General features: G+C 45.2%; 5 protein-coding genes across 5 annotated transcripts; 1 reads left to right on the top strand and 4 right to left on the bottom strand.

Annotated features, from left to right (window-relative positions):
* Window positions 1-1,025: 1,025 nt before the first annotated feature.
* LOC126570098 (uncharacterized) lies at window positions 1,026-2,739 on the top strand. Its single transcript, XM_050227617.1, has 2 exons — window positions 1,026-1,161; window positions 1,243-2,739. Exons 1-2 carry the CDS (start codon window positions 1,130-1,132, stop codon window positions 2,357-2,359), a joined length of 1,149 nt encoding a protein of 382 aa, XP_050083574.1. The 5' UTR covers window positions 1,026-1,129; the 3' UTR covers window positions 2,360-2,739.
* An 806-nt stretch (window positions 2,740-3,545) lies between these two features.
* On the bottom strand, window positions 3,546-4,208 carry LOC126572710 (uncharacterized). The gene is made up of 2 exons (XM_050232238.1): window positions 3,798-4,208; window positions 3,546-3,725 (listed from the first exon to the last, which is right to left on the bottom strand). Exons 1-2 carry the CDS (start codon window positions 4,206-4,208, stop codon window positions 3,546-3,548), a joined length of 591 nt encoding a protein of 196 aa, XP_050088195.1.
* A 730-nt stretch (window positions 4,209-4,938) lies between these two features.
* Window positions 4,939-7,783, bottom strand: LOC126572708 (uncharacterized). Its single transcript, XM_050232237.1, has 5 exons — window positions 7,771-7,783; window positions 6,842-6,927; window positions 6,546-6,664; window positions 5,191-5,524; window positions 4,939-5,118 (listed from the first exon to the last, which is right to left on the bottom strand). Exons 1-5 carry the CDS (start codon window positions 7,781-7,783, stop codon window positions 4,939-4,941), a joined length of 732 nt encoding a protein of 243 aa, XP_050088194.1.
* A 784-nt stretch (window positions 7,784-8,567) lies between these two features.
* On the bottom strand, window positions 8,568-16,817 carry LOC126570113 (uncharacterized). Its single transcript, XM_050227636.1, has 2 exons — window positions 15,869-16,817; window positions 8,568-9,390 (listed from the first exon to the last, which is right to left on the bottom strand). The coding sequence occupies exons 1-2, from the start codon at window positions 16,059-16,061 to the stop codon at window positions 8,999-9,001; spliced, it is 585 nt and encodes a 194-aa protein (XP_050083593.1). The 5' UTR covers window positions 16,062-16,817; the 3' UTR covers window positions 8,568-8,998.
* On the bottom strand, window positions 12,787-13,515 carry LOC126570111 (uncharacterized). Its single transcript, XM_050227633.1, has 2 exons — window positions 13,048-13,515; window positions 12,787-12,966 (listed from the first exon to the last, which is right to left on the bottom strand). The coding sequence occupies exons 1-2, from the start codon at window positions 13,513-13,515 to the stop codon at window positions 12,787-12,789; spliced, it is 648 nt and encodes a 215-aa protein (XP_050083590.1).
* Window positions 16,818-17,455: the final 638 nt, after the last annotated feature.

Below are 17,455 nucleotides of genomic sequence, written 5' to 3'. Positions count from 1 at the left end.
CTTACTGCGCGTCTTCTTCTTCTCTTTAACGTTTAATTTCGTTTGTTTAATCTATGTTTATCAAGGGAAGAGGTGCTTTCCTGCCACCTCCCCTGACAAAAAATAAGCAACGTAATACTTAACAAACACCCCGGTGCACCGTTTAGTTCAAACAAACCAAGCGACCGAAGTGATTTGCAGGGTGTTGGTCCGGGGTGCGGGAATGCATAATGCTACGCGCTTGATCTTGGTCCCTCTCTCTCTCTCTCTCTCTCTCTCCATCGTGGGGCTCTCAAAAAACCCGGCGAACCAGCGTGATCGTGGCTGACGGTGGCTGAAGGTTATGTGGCCTGGAAAAGTTGGACAACAAATTCGCAACCGACAGCTAGTACGCCTAGCTGGAAACCCGCCTAGCTGGCCCGCGAATGCTTGGCACAAAGATCGTGATCGTCGTCGCTCGCACCACCCCAAGACACAGCCAAACCCCAACGTTCGGTTACGATTCCGATTCCCAGCTAACGGACTGCTCGTAGCACGGAGCACCACGTTCACTTACAGCAGCGCACTCATGCCTTCGGTCTCGGTCCTGATCTCTCACGATCTCACGAGTCGCAAACGGCGTCTGATCTTGTGAACCTATAGTGTCTGGTCTGGTGGAGGGGCAAACAGCGACCCTGCCAGTGCTAGATGGGTCAACCGTGCCAACCAACCTGGCCACCCAGTACGGGTTTGTGCGTTTAGGAGTTGGAAGAACTTGTGTGTTGGAACACTGGAAGTTTTCAGTCACCGTTCTCGCCAAAGTCGTTTCTTCATTACTCCGATCGATAGCTTGCCAGGCCTGGGGGGTTGGCCTTCGTGTGATGCATTTCCAGTGACCATCAACTCTGGTGGAGTCGCATCAAACGCACGCGGTTACCGGAAGTGTCAGTGCATCATCGCAGAGGTGTTGGAATGAGCCTTAAACGGCGCGCACCGTAACGGCGATATGGGATGAGTCGCGATCGATCAAGTCGCAGCTTCCTTCACCTTCACGATAGACGATCGACGATCGTGTGCCAGTTGACATCGTGCTTATTAGTGTTTGATTCGATGAAGCAAAGTGCAGTGCACCACGGTGTACTGCGCTGTTTCTCTTCGTCTATCCAACGTGATGATTCCTGTTCCGGTGTTCTACCTAGTTTTGTAAGTGCATCGCGCTCTGGATGGAATGGACTCCCAACAGAAACGACGCTCGCTCGATCTAATCCTCGACCGTCTTTGCAGTTTCTCCGTGATTTCAACCGTCTCCAGTGCCGTGGTGCGACAGTATAGCTGTGATAATTACTTTCAATCCTGGTGCCAGCTGCAGAATGTCACGATCCAGATGGAGGGGGACATTCAGAGCACGATCTTCCCACGGGAGCGGCAGCTTGGCTTCGTCTACGGTACGATCGCCAACTTCTCGCACACCTTCAACAATCAGCTGTTCCGGGCGGGTGTGCTGAGGGTGTTTGCCCGTGGAACACGCATCCCGTACCTCACGATGCCGAACACACTCGATCAGCTGTACCTGCGTGACAACGATCTACGCACGGTGGAGATCGATCCGAGGGCACGCTATACGGTACGCTATCTGCGCATCCAGATGAACAAACTGCGATCGGTGGCCCGGTTCGAGCATCTAACGCAACTGCTGGAGCTCAATCTTTGCGACAATCTGCTCGAGACGGTTCCGTTTGATACGTTCGCCACGATGACCCGGCTGCGCCAGCTGATCCTGTGCGGGAATCACATCAAAACGCTCGTCCCGCCGATTCCACAGCAAACCGTCGTTCAGCTGCCCTCGCTGACGCATCTGGATCTGAGCGGGAACTTTATCTGCTCGTTACCGCTCGCTCGGTGGCAGTTTCCACAGCTGGTCAATCTCGGTTTGCGCGACAATCTGCTCACCACGCTGGATAGTGGCGCCATCGTGGCCCGTTTTCCCCGGATGCGCATCTTCGATGCATCGGCTAATGCACTGGACTGCCGTTCGTACCGGCAGGCACTGCGTACCTTCGCCCATCGCTCGATCGTACATCTGATTGATCGACGAATGTGTAGCATGGACGATGCTGTCCCCGTTGGTGGTGAGGAACGGGATGAGGGGCAACGAGATGGCGCCAAAACGATCGGAAATGGTTCAAGCGGTAGTAATGAGATCGTGCCAGTGCGCCCCGGTTCGACCATGAGCGACCGCGCGGGGCAAGAAATTCGAAACCTTAAGGAGCGGCTCTTCCTGCAGCAGCTAACCATCCAGCGGCAGCGGATGGAAATCGAACAGCTGCGCGCCAACCTGACGACACTGATGGAACAGTTCGATCTCGTCGCCGGTCCTGTCCGTGCCGTCGATCCATTCTAGCGCTGCTAGCACCTAGCTCTGCGCTTTGATGCATCTAGAGCCAACCGTGCAGCGCGATGCAATAAATAGCAAACGAAGGAGAGAGAGGGAAAGTAGCTTAAAGCCGGCATATAACCTCGTGATGATTCCAACTGAAACGAGGTTGTTCAAGTGAGAAATGGTAAGCGACCATTCGGTGTGACATCCGCAAGCACCGCAAGCACCAGACCCCGTTAGTGCAGTTTATGGTCGATTGTTTCTTCACTGTGAACGGTGTGGCCACCAGCATCGTGGTGTCTCGCAGATCGGCGATCCTTACTTAGTGCTCCGAGTGTTGCTAATGAATGGATGGCCCGTGACCCCGGCACGGTTTTCGAATGCCGTCAAGAGAAGATGATTATTGCCACAGTGTACTGAGTGCTGAAAATGCCCTGACCCAGAGCTGGTCTGTTTCTAAAATATGTCCTCTGTCCACTTTGTAAATAGTACCGTCGATCGGTTGTGCAAAGGCAAATGTTTCTGCTGCTAATAAAATGTTTATTTTAAGTGCTTAAATTCCAGCGTTTGATAAAACGATTCAGTATACAAGTTAAGAATGTTTCCTCTTTTTCTGTTCTTTTCTAAAATATTTTAAAAGGGTAAGATACAGCAAAAAGGGATGAACATCTCCATTGAGAAAGAAGTATGCTTTCAGCATAAATCATTTCCGTTTAACACGAGCCCCGTGATTTGGTGGTCCTAATGGGCAAATGATTTATGTTCCTCTGGTCGAACGACTTTGGCCTTAAGAAATTTCAACCTTTCAACCGCGTAACTTTACTTCGAGCCTTACCATTAACTCCGAATGGTGCAGATGGGAGACCCGTGTTCAAACGCCCCTTACTATGTGACACCCACGCTGCAGATGAGCGCAAACGCCTTCACGCCCCCAACAGAATGTCACTTTCACAGTGCAGTAAGTGGAGGTAAGGGAATGCCTTCATTAGTTTGTTTTATCGGTTCCGTTTACGTTCACCTCCCTATGTATGGGTCTTATAGCGTTCCCCAGCAAGTAAAATTGTGCTGACATTTATCCTACGCATTGAAAGCCGTGATATTAGCGAATGAGTTATGTCATTACGTTTAAAACATTGAAAAAAATGTGTCTTCTCTGCCGCAGTCCTTAACTGCCATTTCATTCCGCTAACGATGAATGTTGTGGTTGAAGTTACCAATCGATCATCGAGCGGAACACTCCTTTACCTCGGATCGATGCGTAGACCTTATAGGCGAAGATGGTCACATTGTCGTGTGTGCGGAACCACGCATCCATGCGATATTCACCTACCGGAACCGATTTCGGTAAGAATCTCTCCTCCAGCCAGAACAGTACGTTATACGTGGCATTCTAGAACCGAGAAGTAGAAGATATGTGACTGATCAATATTAGTAACATATATTGGAACGCCAGAATAGATACCCCATGAGGACAATGATGTGCGAACGCGGGGATCAGCTCTATCAAAACTGATAGTATGTGTCTAGAGATGACATCCGGCGAAGGATTGCGTAGAAATGAGCACACCTCGACGGTCATTTCGACAGAAAACGTTTGAAAAGTAGTGTACTTGTAATACGTCTTCACCTGAATGTACGCATAGTCAAGCCGCTCTGGAACATGCAAGGATACGTTGAAAAGAGTTGGTTGATTACGTCTCAGTTGTGATCTGCAGTAGTTGAGATGGCTTCTCTGGTACGGTGTCTCTATGCAAACGTATCGCGACACACGCATCGTGAACTCCTTCGTATAATTGCTGAAGATAGTGAGTTCTGGAAGATCATACGATTTATTTGCTCCTTGAACAGGGGCCACTGCAACAAACAACACCATAGCCAAACACACGATGATTGATCCTATGCTATGCAGAACCATTACAAATAATGTTGAGTGAAACCAAAGAAAAGACTGATGTCTTGAAGTAACAGAAACCAATAACAGAGAAAATTCATGTCGAGGACTCTCACATCGTGTTGACAACCATGACTATTCACTCATTAATGTGACTATCAAACCATGTGATGATCTATAATCGTTAGAGGAAAAGATTTACTGTCGGTTTCGTTCTACCGGAAAATGACGTAATACTTTACTTATTATTCACTAGTATACGCTTTATAACAACATTATCAGTGCACCATTTTATTTTTAGAAATTTTTTAAATAGTAACATAAAAAAGACGAATTAAACTTATGAGCTGTCGGATTGATCTACTATACGCTCTTATCCCCAATCTATCATCGACTGTAAAACACTATCATCTCAGTTCTCGTAATCCTTCTGTCATAGCCAAATCCTGCGACGGTTCTGCATTAGGAACATACAAAGACGTGTTAAAATATCAAAAACTACTCTCAATGTGATGAGCAACCGAGTTATATCATCACTGCAGTAAAATTGTCATCATGATGAATGACAGAACCAAACGAATGATGATTAACACCTGCTGTAATATATAACTAAATCAAATGTAAGAGTGAATTTTATTCAAATACATTTCTGCCGATTTTTTTTAAATGTGTTATATTATGTATTTAATATCCAATTTCACCGATCGAGAAGTTACCAATCGATCATCGAGCGGAACACTCCTTTGCGTCGGATTGTAATGAAGACTTTGTATGCGAAAAAGGTCACATTGTCGTGCATGCGGAACCACGCATCCAACCGATAATCGCCTGCTGGCATCGATTTCGGTAAGAATCTCTCCTCCAGCCAGAACAACACGTTATACGTTACGTTCTATACCGGGAAAATAGAAGATATGTGGCTGATGAATGTTAGTAACATATTTGGGAACGCTAGGATAGATACCCCATGAGGACAGTGATGTGCGTACGCGGGCATCAGCTCTATCAAAACCGATAGTATGTGTCGAGAGATGACATCCGGTGAAGGATTGCGAAGGAAAGAGCACACCTCGACGACCACCTCGACAGGAAACGTTTGAAAAGTATTGTACTTGTAATACGTCTTCACCTGAATGTACATATAGTCGAGACGCTCTGGTACATGAACGGATATGTTGAAAAGAGTTGGCTGATTGCGTCTCAGTTGCGATCTACAGTAATTTAGGTGGCTCCTCTGGTACGGTGTCTCTACGCAAACGTATCGCGACACACGCATTGTGAACTCCTTCGTATCATTGCTGAAGATAGTGAGTTCCGGTAGACTAAATGATTTATTTGCACCATGAACAGGGGTCACTATAACGAACAACAACATTGCCAAACACACGATGATTGATCCTATGTCATGTAGAACCATTACAAATAATGTTGAGCGAAACTAGAGAGAACTGGTGCGTTGTAATAACAGAAATCAATAATGGAGAAAATTCACATCGAGGACTCTTAAATCATGCCGACATGCATGAGCATTTACTCATTAATGTGTCTATCAAACCGTGTGATGATGTATAATCGTTCGTGGAATTGATGTTTTCTGGTTGGCTGTGTGCTTTGGGAGAATGACTTAAACTATGCTTATTACTTACTATTGTATGCTCTATAACAACATTATCCCAGCACTATTATATTTTTAGAAAACATTTAAGTATTGTCATAGCAAAACAAGGAATTGAACGTATGAGCTGCTGACTTGAGCTACTATATGTCCTTTTCACCAATCTATGATCGACGATAAAACAATTTTTGACGGATTTCTCATGACAATCAACTAACAACTCTTTTTTGTCAATGTTGACTCTTCCGATTTTGTAATATTTTACCTTTTGTGAGATGTGTAGCAAAGTTGTGTAGGTGTGGTGTGTTAAAATATCAATATCCAAAGGTGTGTTAAAATATCAATAATTGTTCCCAATGTAATGAGCATACGAGTGATATCATCACTGTAGTAAAATATTCGCCATGATGAACAAAAGAACCAAATGATTGTCTGTTACCAGAAGTATGTAGATAACAATTAAATTCAAAACCAAAATTGTATTTTATTATAATGATACAGTTGCAATGGTTATTTAAAGTTCATTGCAATAACGTTTAATTTATTTTGTTAATATGTTTTGCCTACGCACTTTAAACTTTGTAAATACATACGATTATAGAACAGCACAAACGTTTAATATCGAGTTATAGCGATCGAGAGGCTACCAATCGATCATCGAGCGGAACACTCCTTTACGTCGGATTGTAAAATATACTTTGTACGCGAAGACGGTCACATTGTCGTGCATGCGGAACCACGCATCCAAACGATAATCGCCTGCTGGCATCGATTTCGGTAAGAATCTCTCCACTAGCCAGAACAGTACGTTATACGTGGCATTCTAGAACCGAGAAGTAGAAGATATGTGACTGATCAATATTAGTAACATATATTGGAACGCCAGAATAGATACCCCATGAGGACAATGATGTGCGAACGCGGGGATCAGCTCTATCAAAACTGATAGTATGTGTCTAGAGATGACATCCGGCGAAGGATTGCGTAGAAATGAGCACACCTCGACGGTCGTTTCGACGGGAAACGTTTGAAAAGTAGTGTACTTGTAATACGTCTTCACCTGAATGTACGCATAGTCGAGTCGCTCTGGAACATGCAAGGATACGTTGAAAAGAGTTGATTGATTACGTCTCAGTTGTGATCTACAGTAGTTGAGATGGCTTCTCTGGTACGGTGTCTCTATGCAAACGTATCGCGACACACGCATCGTGAATTCCTTCGTATAATTGCTGAAGATCGTGAGTTCGGGTAGACTAAATGATTTATTTGCTCCTCGAACAGGGGTCACTGTAACGAACAATAACATAGCCAAACACACGATGATTGATCCTATGCTGTGTAGAGCCATTGCAAGTATTTTTAGTGAAACCAAAGAAAAGACTGATACCTTGAAGTAAAAGAAAGCAATAATGGGGAAACTTCGCATCGAGGATTCTTAAAACATGTTAAAACACCATGGCATTTACTCATTAATGTGTCTATCAAACCGTGTGATGATGTATAATCATTGGTGGATATAATTCATTCTTGTTGACTGTGTTGTGTTGGATAATAATATAATAATATGTGTATTTTCATAACAACATTATCCGTGCACCATCTGATTTCGTAAAACTATTAAGTATACAAAAACACATATTTAATTTATGCGCTCCTGAACTGAGCATCTTTTTTCGCTTTTCACCAATCAATCATCGATGGTAAAACACCTTTTCGACGAATTGCTCCGAAGATCTGTGCCGCAAGCAATGTGACATTATCTTTCCCACGAAACCAAACGTCCATTCGATAGTCACCGGCTGGCACTGATTTGGGAAGGAATCGTTCCTCCAGCCAGAAGAGACCCGTGTAAGTGAGGTTCTGGAAACACACGGGAACGCAATCAGCTTCTGATAAGCAATGGAATAATTGTATATCCATCCAACTTACCCCGTGTGGACATGGATAGGTATACATAGGAAGCACGGTGATGAACACCATGTAGATATGACGGGCTAGGATATTGTTCGTTGGATTGCGAAGGTACGAGCAGACGTCAAAAATCACTTCGACGGGAAAGTATTGATACGTTTTGTATTTATAATACGTTTTAACTTGCAGCTTGATTTCATTCAACGTTTCCGGAACATGTAACGAAATGTTTAACATTGTTGGTTCGTTACGGCGAAGCCACGTGCGACAGTAGAGCAGTTTAGTCCTCCGATAGGGCGTCTCCAAGCAACTGTATCGCGATATGTGCAAACTAAAGTCTCTCGAGTCGTTTGAGAAGATCAGTTGGTTTGGAAAAGACGACAAATCAAAACACAGGACAAGCGAGATGCCCAGAATCAATTGCACGATTTGAGTACCGAAAATACCCATCACTGTGGCAGTGTGAAACACTTTTTTTATACTGAAAGCGCTGTCCTCTTGCAATGGGAGCAAAAGTAAAACGAACAAACTTTTCGGATTTAATTGCTTCCGTAAATACTTCCATGAGTCTATAATGGATAATATGGAATTAACCGCTAGTAATGGCAATGAAGATAGCACCAATTTGCATAATTAACATTAACGAATTATGTTGTGAAGCCATCTGAGTACTGCGCCTTGGTTGAGGATGTGGAAGAGATGTTTTTCATTAATGACACTTGCCATTTATTAATATTGTGTAACTTGAAAGGTTATTTAATTTATTCAGTAAAATACGATTGAAAATTGGATAAAACATTAACCTCACAAGACGATTTAAACGTTAAATATCGAGTTTTATTCAGGGAATAGTATGTCTGCTTTACCTCTTGTGCCAATGGAAGGAAACATAAGGAAAGTAATACTTTCAGTAGTTTAACACAATTAAGCACTCTCTAGGCTCTCGCTCTGTAATCTTAGTAAAAAAATTAAAAACAAAGAACCATTCTATAAAATAATGTCTGTAACTCCCCTGTCGGAGCTTTGCCATTTTGCACAGCCATAACTCTATCTTTCAAAACACTGGAATACACGTCCAAAAGATCGAATAACTTTACTTATTTAATCCCTGCCAATACTTGTTCCATTTGGCGAGCTCCACAAACATCGGTTTTACTTCTGGTATGACACTAGACGACGTGCTCATTTGTTGTGCATACCGACAAGGCTTTAAATTCTGCTTGCGCACCCGTTTTCACGGAACATTTCAACGATGCTCTTGAGCACCTTGTTTATGTTTGTCGCGATCGTCATCGAATGGAAGATCGTTGTACGTTGCGGCAGCTCCGATGCGATGTTCACCAATCTTCCAGCGCGTTCGAACGACGGTAGTGGCAGGATCGGCCGAGTTTGTTAGTGGTTTGCCTACCTCCCAGGCATATAGTTTCCGTTTGACCATCGTTGGTATGTAATCTTCCGGCTCCAGGTGGTGCTGGTTTCGTGCGATCGCTTCACTTGGCGTTCTCGTTGCATCACGAACACGTTCGTAGTGGATCTCGTAGTCCTTTCCGAGCAGTATGAACCCATCGGTCATGGGTACAATGTGTGAGGCACGCTCGAGGTAGTGAATGTCCGTCATATTGCGTATCTTGTCGATATCTGCAAAATATGAACAATGTCTTTATTAATTTAGACCAAAAATTTTGATAGGCCTGATTTAAATAAAAAAAATTATGTGATCGTCAATTATGCAATCATCATCAAACGGGGGTTAACCTACGGATTGTCAAGCCCATTTCGATGAAGGAAGAAACTGACCCTAACGGCTGATCGAACGCCGTTAGTGTTAAGTTGTGGTGCAAAAATGTTACCAATTGTTTCCCAGTTTGGCTCGTATCATTATATACCTGTTATCTAGTATATCATTCAGTATTCTAGTCGCTTTACCACTGAAAGCGTGATCGTATTCTCGATCTCTATTGTTTGAGAAAATCTAGCATTCATACGAAAACTACATCATTGCAAATGATGTACTCACTTACGAATTGAAAGTACTTGTTACACTATTAAATTACCGGAATAATTCAAAAGCAGACAACAACAGGCTAGATGCAGCACCCCTGGAAAACGTTATGTTTATTGTTCATATACCATGCGTACCAAACATTAGACAACTCTGGTGCTCTCACCAGTTCATCAAAGTTCTCAAAACGCCCTTGCTGCGCACGCCGAAGAAAGCCTGATATGCAAACAGCGTCACATTATCTTCGGCAAAAAATGTCGTTTCGTATCGATAATCTCCCGCTGGTACGGAAGACGGTAGGTGACGTTCTTCGAGCCAAAAAAGGACATCATATGTGGTGTTCTGGAAGCGAAATTGAACCGCACAGTCATGTGAACTCTCATTCTGGGAAACATATTTACCCCATACGGACACGGGTGATCGAATTGCGGTATCACCTCGGCGATGACAGCAAAGATGTGCCTCGAAACAACATCCTTCGACGGATTGTTCAGGAAGGAACACACTTCTACTAGCATGTCGATGGGATCGTTTTGAATCGCTTTGAACTTGTAGCTAACCTTCACCTTCAGATACATTAGGTTCACAATCTCCGGCACCGTTAGCGAGACGTTGAAAATGGTAGGGAGATTAGGACGCTGCTGAGATTTGCAGTAGTTTAGGGTGGTCCTTTTGTAAGGCTGCCCGATACAGACGTAGCGCGAGACGTGCATTGTAAAGCCTTTCGTGTCGTTGTTGAAAATAATCTTCTCAGCGCCCACCAAAGGTAGTTCACCGCACACCACTAATGCGGGCCATGATAGGCATAGAATAAAAGTAAGGAGTAATACACTTTTACCCAACTCCATTCTGCTAACTTTGTGACACCTTAAACTGTTTTCACTATTTCGCTAACGTCCTGTCGAAAGTTGGCATCGTGGGCCATTTTTATACCTTTAATCGGTTTCCAATCTGTGCATTGCAAAATCGCCAAATCACTGCGGTAGCATTAAAATAACATCATCATTACACATCCCAATGAAATTCCTGGAAGAATATTAATTTGATCATCTAACGCGCCTTTCGCTTTGTTAAATATTGCTATTGAGCTTCTGGCATGCATATGAAATTCTACCTGGGTGAGGAAGTAATAAGAGTGCTGCTAACCTGCAGAGTGAAAGCATTCGTCTCATTACTGAAAATAATCAACTCGCGTAACTTAAACGAAGGTTATTGGTTCAGCACAGCAGCAATGGTAGGAACAAATATTATTTAAACAAGTCAATTGATTTTGGTACGAAATTCATAAGCTTTCAAGACATTAGAAAAGAATATGTTTTGTCTAATGTCAATGATATAGATGAATTTTTCTCGATACTTCAGTAAACACGATAGCAAAGCTCACGTACCGAGAAATTAATGAGGTGGTTCCGATCCGATTGCCTATCTAATGGCTTTAGTCTCTCTCGCGCCAAATCAGGTGTTGACGACCTGTTTGGATGATGAATCTCGCATGGTAATGGCTTTAACTGAGTCGACACAATGCCAGCAATTCAATCCATCCCATGCTTATACCCAACCCCTTTAGTGTCCCTTTCGATTCGATCCCTACAGGTCCGAGACGAGCGAAGCGCCTCGAAAGAATAAAGACGATATAAAATATGATCCAAGTCAATTATGTTATGTTTTATGCCAGTCATTTGTCAGTTGAAGCGTTCCCTGCACCCCGTTAGCTATGATGTAAGTCTAGGTGAGGAATGATCGCGTTCGCGCAATTACGCCATGACAAATGCGACATTTGAAGGTTCGATACCATGTGAATGCCAAGGACGACGGATGCAAACGATAATCACAGAAATTGTCCCTTAATTGCATTCGAATTCCCGTAATTTTGTTCTATTCGAGAGCACACTATCCGGCTCATAAGACCACAAAACAAACGCCTCGTTAGCCAGTGGATTAGATCATGGCTGATAATGATGTAATTATAGCGAAAATATTAGATAAACGATACAATATAATTGTTATCATTTTAAAGCATTACTAAAACACTAACTAATCAACATCAACGAGCATGTCACTCGGCGCTGCTCCGAACAGGCGCATATAAATTCCGCGATCGAATGCTTCCGTTCAGCCCTTGAAAATCCATCATCGTAGCTCCGCTGTGCCGAATATGTCTCAACATTTTACTTCATTTTCATTCATCGCCACAACCTGAACCATCATCACTCGATGGGACCGCCATCGCAGAAATTCCTACGTTGCCTCTCCGCCCCACTCTAATGAACCTTGGCGAATGTTGACATCCTGCCAACATGCACCAACCGCGCACAACACAAACAGCGAACCAAGCAAGGCACCACTAAATTGAGTATCAAGAACATCAACAACAGGCCATCCAATTAAGCAACGTAGGACCCTGTCGCTGCGGGTCGCTGCCGTCTTCTGTGAGCGTGCAGCCGTCCGCACCAATCCGTACATCAACGGTCAAGCGCTTCCTTTGCGTCGATCTGGGATGTTTATCATGGCGTGAGAAATTATTTGTGTCCCTCCGGTGCACCGGTCAAGCGCGCTCGTTCACCTTCGGTGCAACGTGTGTGAGGATAGGTCCGCGTGTGAAGACCTGTGGAATCGGACACCACCCCCTTCCCGTTTGCAGATCACACATTTCCCCGGATGCACGTGCGGCTGCGGCAGGTTGGTTCGTCCTGCTGGTGGTGGTGGCGCTGACTTGCTAAGCACCGCTGAGATCCGCTCGAGACGCGCCACGGTTGGCCTGTTTGATTTATGTCGACCACCCGGCGGTAGATTAGCCAGTCGATTAGGCAGATTATCTAGGATTTTATCGCCGTGAGGACATCGCTCATCATCAGTTGGTAGGCAAAGAAAAAAACGCTCGCTTCCCACGAAACCGAATATTAATGCTTCATTTTTATCTCACCTCATATACCAGGGGTACTATAAATCAATTTTCAAAAAACGTTCTCTGCGAGATAGATGGATCGATATAGTGTTTATAAAATTGTCACAAACAGTCGCAGTGATGGCTACTACCAATTCAGCATCGAAGGCACGACCCCCCTTCTGCGAACCGAGAAGAACACCTGGTAGGCGAACAGGGTCTGATTGGCCCCATTGCGGAACCAGCAATCCATCCGAAAGTCTCCGGCCGGCATACTATCAGGGAAAAACCGTTCCTCGAGCCAGTATGCAATGGTGTATGTAGTGTTCTAGCTCGGGGAAATGGAAAAAAAACCTTGAGTCACTGATGGGTGGCCAAACGGCTAGGAAGCTGCACAACGAAAGCTTACCCCATGTGGACAGGGATACATGTACTGCGGCATGGTCTCCATCAGCACGGAGAATGCATGGCGCGAGAAAATGTCGTTCGAGGGTTGCTTCATGTAGGCGCAAACTTCTTCATGCAAATCGATTGGAAAAATCTGATACGTCATGTACTTGTAATACGTCTTCACTTGCAAGTACACGGTGTTCAGGACCATCGGTACACGGATCGACATGTTGAACAACGTTGGCTCATTTCGTCGCAGCCGTATTTTGCAATACAGCAGCTCGGTCAGCGCGTATGGAGTTTCCACACAGACAAAGCGAGATACGCGCACTGTGAAGGGTTTCGTTTTGTTGGAGAGCACGACACGGTCGGGATACTTCACAGAAGGCCTTAATGTCGTGTCCATCGAGAGCGTACAGTTGAGAGTCACCAGGGTGGCCAAACCAATAACGAGTAGTCCAGCACAAGACCATGTACTAGACACCATGCTTAGCATAGCGGTCAACGCGTTTTGATCGTCACAAAGCGAATCGTCAACCACGACGTACAAAAACTCAATGTTTGTCAATATGTGATTTTTGGCATTATATGAATCGTAATCGTAATTATATGATGCCTCCCTGGTGCGATTTGTATTACTCTATTCGTACATCCATTACAACAGTTAAACAATTATCTCATAGGAAATAAAGTGTGTGCATCCTGGGTACACGCGTGCTAATCTTAATTGAGATCAACGATCCGTCGGTGATGCTTTGAGGATCGCTGATCATATTTATGCCACTAATTTATATGATGAGCGCGCTACTGTCCTCTTTGCCGTAACGAGGCTAGTCCGTTTATGTGTGTATCAAACCGTTTCAAACAAATTTAAATGTAGAATACATAGAGATTTGAAATAGTGATTTTTCCAGCAACATGATTCCACCATCAAATCAACAATAATTTAGGGCAACCAGGCTGTTGCTCAACGTATTGTACTTTTAGTAAAAAATTAAAAAAATAAATGAACTATTGAAATCGAACATTAAATTGACCTCACAGTATGAGTATTGCAGAATGTGCAAAGAATTCTGGGAGAATGCATGTATTAGCCGTTGAACGGCTGTTTTGAAAATTCGCACACAAACTCGCACACGAATCATTTTGAATTGCACGCAAACCGCTTGCTTTGAATTTATGTTGGGCGCGAGTAAAGTAAAATCCATTCCTTGAGCCCAGTGATGCCCGATTCATTTCGACGGCATCTTAAGGTTTTTAATTGAATGTTCTACCAATTAAGAACAGAGCCGAAAACCTAGGCTAATGTAGACGCTCCTTTCCTAACTCCTAGTCGTCACCATTGCCCACGACAGCAACTGGAAAGCGATGTTTTTACCGTTTTCATGCTCATGCTTAGTGCTTTGATCTCAAGTGATTTGATCTTTCATCTCTTAGTGATTTGATCTTTTCCGTGTGGCTTTTGTAGGTCCAGACACACAGAAACTTTCCGGAATGGTGGTTATTATGGAGCCATCAAGTAAAGCAGCATCACAGAGTTAGCTTTCGATAGAACTCCCCGTTTGTTTTTAATCCATCCCCGTATCAAGCCATCTTTGTTTTGTTCTCATAAGCTGCTACTCTCAAGAAGAAGCGAGAATCATTTGAACTGACCGCGGTCTCAGGCGCAATATGGCGCAATATCCAGATCAACATGCTCTTGTGACCGTCGCCACATTACCAATCAAACGTTTGACCCTTTCCGACGGAATCTAGCACGATGGCCGTGTGATCAAAGTCACGCACGCAGATAGTGCGGTTGTGATGGTTGCTGGATCCGGGACCGGATCACAACGATAAAGCCAAGAGGGCCCGAGTGTTCCGTGGCAGTCAAGGTTATCTATCATGCTGCGTGATACCTTTTAATCTTCGTCCACCGCAAAGGAAAAGACCAACAACAACGTGGTTTAATGCAGTCATGATTGATAAACGTACCAATGGAAACCGAGGGGATCGGATGTATAATCTCGTTGGTACGCATTTCAGTGCGGTCTCCATGGCCCCAGGCCCCATTTGTTGGGTAGTGGCATCGAGCGGAGTAAACATCTTGTGCGCGTGTACTGTCCGATGTTTCTTGGACGCATGGACTTTTGGATTTTCAATGCAACGCAACGTGGGGAAACCGAAAAGCCGCCCCAGGGGGAACGACCACCGGCTTGTGGGTGTGAATGCAAAGTGAACCTTTGTTTGACCGTGAGCAACGGTGCAAACAATGGGGACTAAACTGGAAGGGAGTGATAGTAGCCAAACCGACTCCAAATCCCCCCCACAACAAGCCATCATAAACCGCATTGAATTGCGTAATCATTTTTTGCGTTTGCTGGACCCCACCAAGCATCGTCGATGACACGTTCTCCCTACTCCCTGTTTCGTTCCTATACAAGGCAGAGAATGGTCGGGTGCCGTGTGTCACCCTGGGTTGGTGGGACTGGTTTAGTCATCAATTAGCAATCGCATGATAACACCACCACCACCAACAGTAGCGCGATAAGAAAAAGAAAATCGATAAATGCACCCAACACCACAGCAACAACAGATGTCTTGAAGGTGACAAATGTTGACATTGGGACAGCCTGACCTGGATCGAAACCACACTCCCAACCCCGTTGCCACATGTGTGTGGGTTGGCACGCGGACGGCGCTGTGACGATTGGAAACGCCATTCGCCAATAACTCGCATCTGCAGCCGCACAAAACCTGACCAAAAACCAAACAAAGATGGCTGATTTGAATGCTTCGATTGGCGTGTTTGCGTGCAGAGGTTTTCGGGGTGTTCGCGGGGTGAACGGGGAGCTACTTACCACGGACCACGAAGTACCAGTAATTGGTGTCACCAAACTCGGTATACCGGGCCGCGCCACGGCGCTCTATTTCGTCCCACAGACGCGATCGTTCGTGGCGCAGGCTGAGCACGTACGCGAAGAAACCAACGACGAACGTTAGAAACAGCGCGATCACGAGCAGAAACACCTTCGTTGTCGTATTTAGCACCATGCTGTGGCTGCCTCTCTACGAGCTACTATCGATTGACTGACAATGTGGCGACAGTCGAACACACTTCTCCTTCTACTTCACGACACTTGACTCTTGAGCTAAGTCATTAAAGTGGATGCTGACGTGGCGCCAGTGGGCTCAAGATACATGGTGGCCCCGGGGTTGCCGGATCACACGTGCATACGCTCGCTGTTGGCTCGGCATGTTTGGCAGGAATTTTAACCAAAGGCAAATCTTCTGTTTTTATCAGCTGCATGCGATGCGATCATGCTCCTCCTTATGCGCCCAAAATCCAAATCATGGTAGTTCCGGTAGGTTTGAACCGGTTTTCGCACACCTCGCACACCTGCTCGCAGCTGAAGAGGCGCCGGCTAACGGCAATCACGGGCGCTATAGTACACACCGTCTCACGGTTTCTTTTATCGAAAAAAAAACCATCAGCACCACCACCCGCAATGGGCGCGCATGTTTTAATCACACAACCACACCACTCTCGAGCCCCAGAACTGTGGCCTGTTGGGGCGTTTCGACGTTGTTTACGTTTTCAACGAACCCCTTTTACTTCTCAATGCACCGAGGTTCCTTTTAAAATAGAACGATTCTACGTCACTAGATCGCGATGGTGCCACCTCTCTTCGCTAGAGACACGCATCAGCGCACACGCGTTCTCTGGTTGCTCACAAATAACACGCTATCGAACGTGGAGACGTCGTTGTCGTCGTCGTCGTCTTCACCGGTAGACTTCTCGCGCGAAACTCGTCGTGAATGCGTGTTTAGTAGTGGCCACCCCCAAAGCGATACCCCTGCCTATATGTTCGATCCCCAGATGTGCCCACACCAACACAGATGATGATGATGCGCAACACGATCTCTCGCGCGCTCCTCGCCAAGCGAGGAGGGGGGGGGGGGGAATCTGGGGCCGCGGATGAAAACAAACGTGAACTGCAACAACGGCATTTGGGGCGTGCGTAAACACTAGGTGGGTTAACGTGGTAGTATTCGTGCGGTGGTGCGTACGCACAACACCAACCAACAACTTGAGCGATAGCGTCACCCAACCCCATCCCCCACAACTCACCTGCCTCTCCTTCGGTTAGGGGAGCGCACGGTAAATCGGAAACTGCGACACAGCTGCTAGCGGGATTAAGATATCAATTTGAATTGTAATTGTCGAATCTCACGAACCATATACTATTTGTACTAAAAATGGTGAAGGAAAATTGTTCGCCCACTTTATGTTTAATGCAGTTTGTTGTCCCAGTTACACCATTTCGTGACACGCTATACACCCTCAATATCTCATAAGATAAACTGTTCGCCACGCATCATCGCTTACACTCCATCTGCGATCTTTGCGTACTTTCCAAGCGTTGCCACTTGGGACGGTGACCGAG

Source organism: Anopheles aquasalis, chromosome 2 (genome assembly GCF_943734665.1).
Source record: "Anopheles aquasalis chromosome 2, idAnoAquaMG_Q_19, whole genome shotgun sequence".
Taxonomy (NCBI): domain Eukaryota; kingdom Metazoa; phylum Arthropoda; class Insecta; order Diptera; family Culicidae; genus Anopheles; species Anopheles aquasalis.
The sequence above is the reverse complement of the archived record's forward strand: the minus strand, read 5'-3'. Positions and strand labels throughout refer to the sequence as shown.

Bases quoted from the DNA above. Each gene is read 5' to 3' on its own strand.
- LOC126570113 (XM_050227636.1), bottom strand. From the start codon at position 16,061: ATGGTGCTAAATACGACAACGAAGGTGTTTCTGCTCGTGATCGCGCTG. The intron at 9,391-15,868 runs GTAAGTAGCTCC...CATATTTTGCAG, and splicing joins CTGGTACTTCGTGGTCCGTG to ATATCGACAAGATACGCAAT.
- LOC126572708 (XM_050232237.1), bottom strand. The intron at 5,525-6,545 runs GTACAAAGTATA...CACTATCTTCAG, and splicing joins GACAATGTGACCGTCTTCGC to CAATGATACGAAGGAGTTCA. The intron at 5,119-5,190 runs GTATCTATCCTA...TTCCCGGTATAG, and splicing joins CACATCACTGTCCTCATGGG to AACGTAACGTATAACGTGTT.
- LOC126570098 (XM_050227617.1), top strand. From the start codon at position 1,130: ATGATTCCTGTTCCGGTGTTCTACCTAGTTTT. The intron at 1,162-1,242 runs GTAAGTGCATCG...CCGTCTTTGCAG, and splicing joins CCGGTGTTCTACCTAGTTTT to TTTCTCCGTGATTTCAACCG.
- LOC126572710 (XM_050232238.1), bottom strand. From the start codon at position 4,208: ATGGTGTTGTTTGTTGCAGTGGCCCCTGTTCAAGGAGCAAATAAATCG. The intron at 3,726-3,797 runs GTATCTATTCTG...TCTCGGTTCTAG, and splicing joins CACATCATTGTCCTCATGGG to AATGCCACGTATAACGTACT.
- LOC126570111 (XM_050227633.1), bottom strand. From the start codon at position 13,515: ATGGTGTCTAGTACATGGTCTTGTGCTGGACTACTCGTTATTGGTTTG. The intron at 12,967-13,047 runs GTAAGCTTTCGT...TCCCCGAGCTAG, and splicing joins TGTATCCCTGTCCACATGGG to AACACTACATACACCATTGC.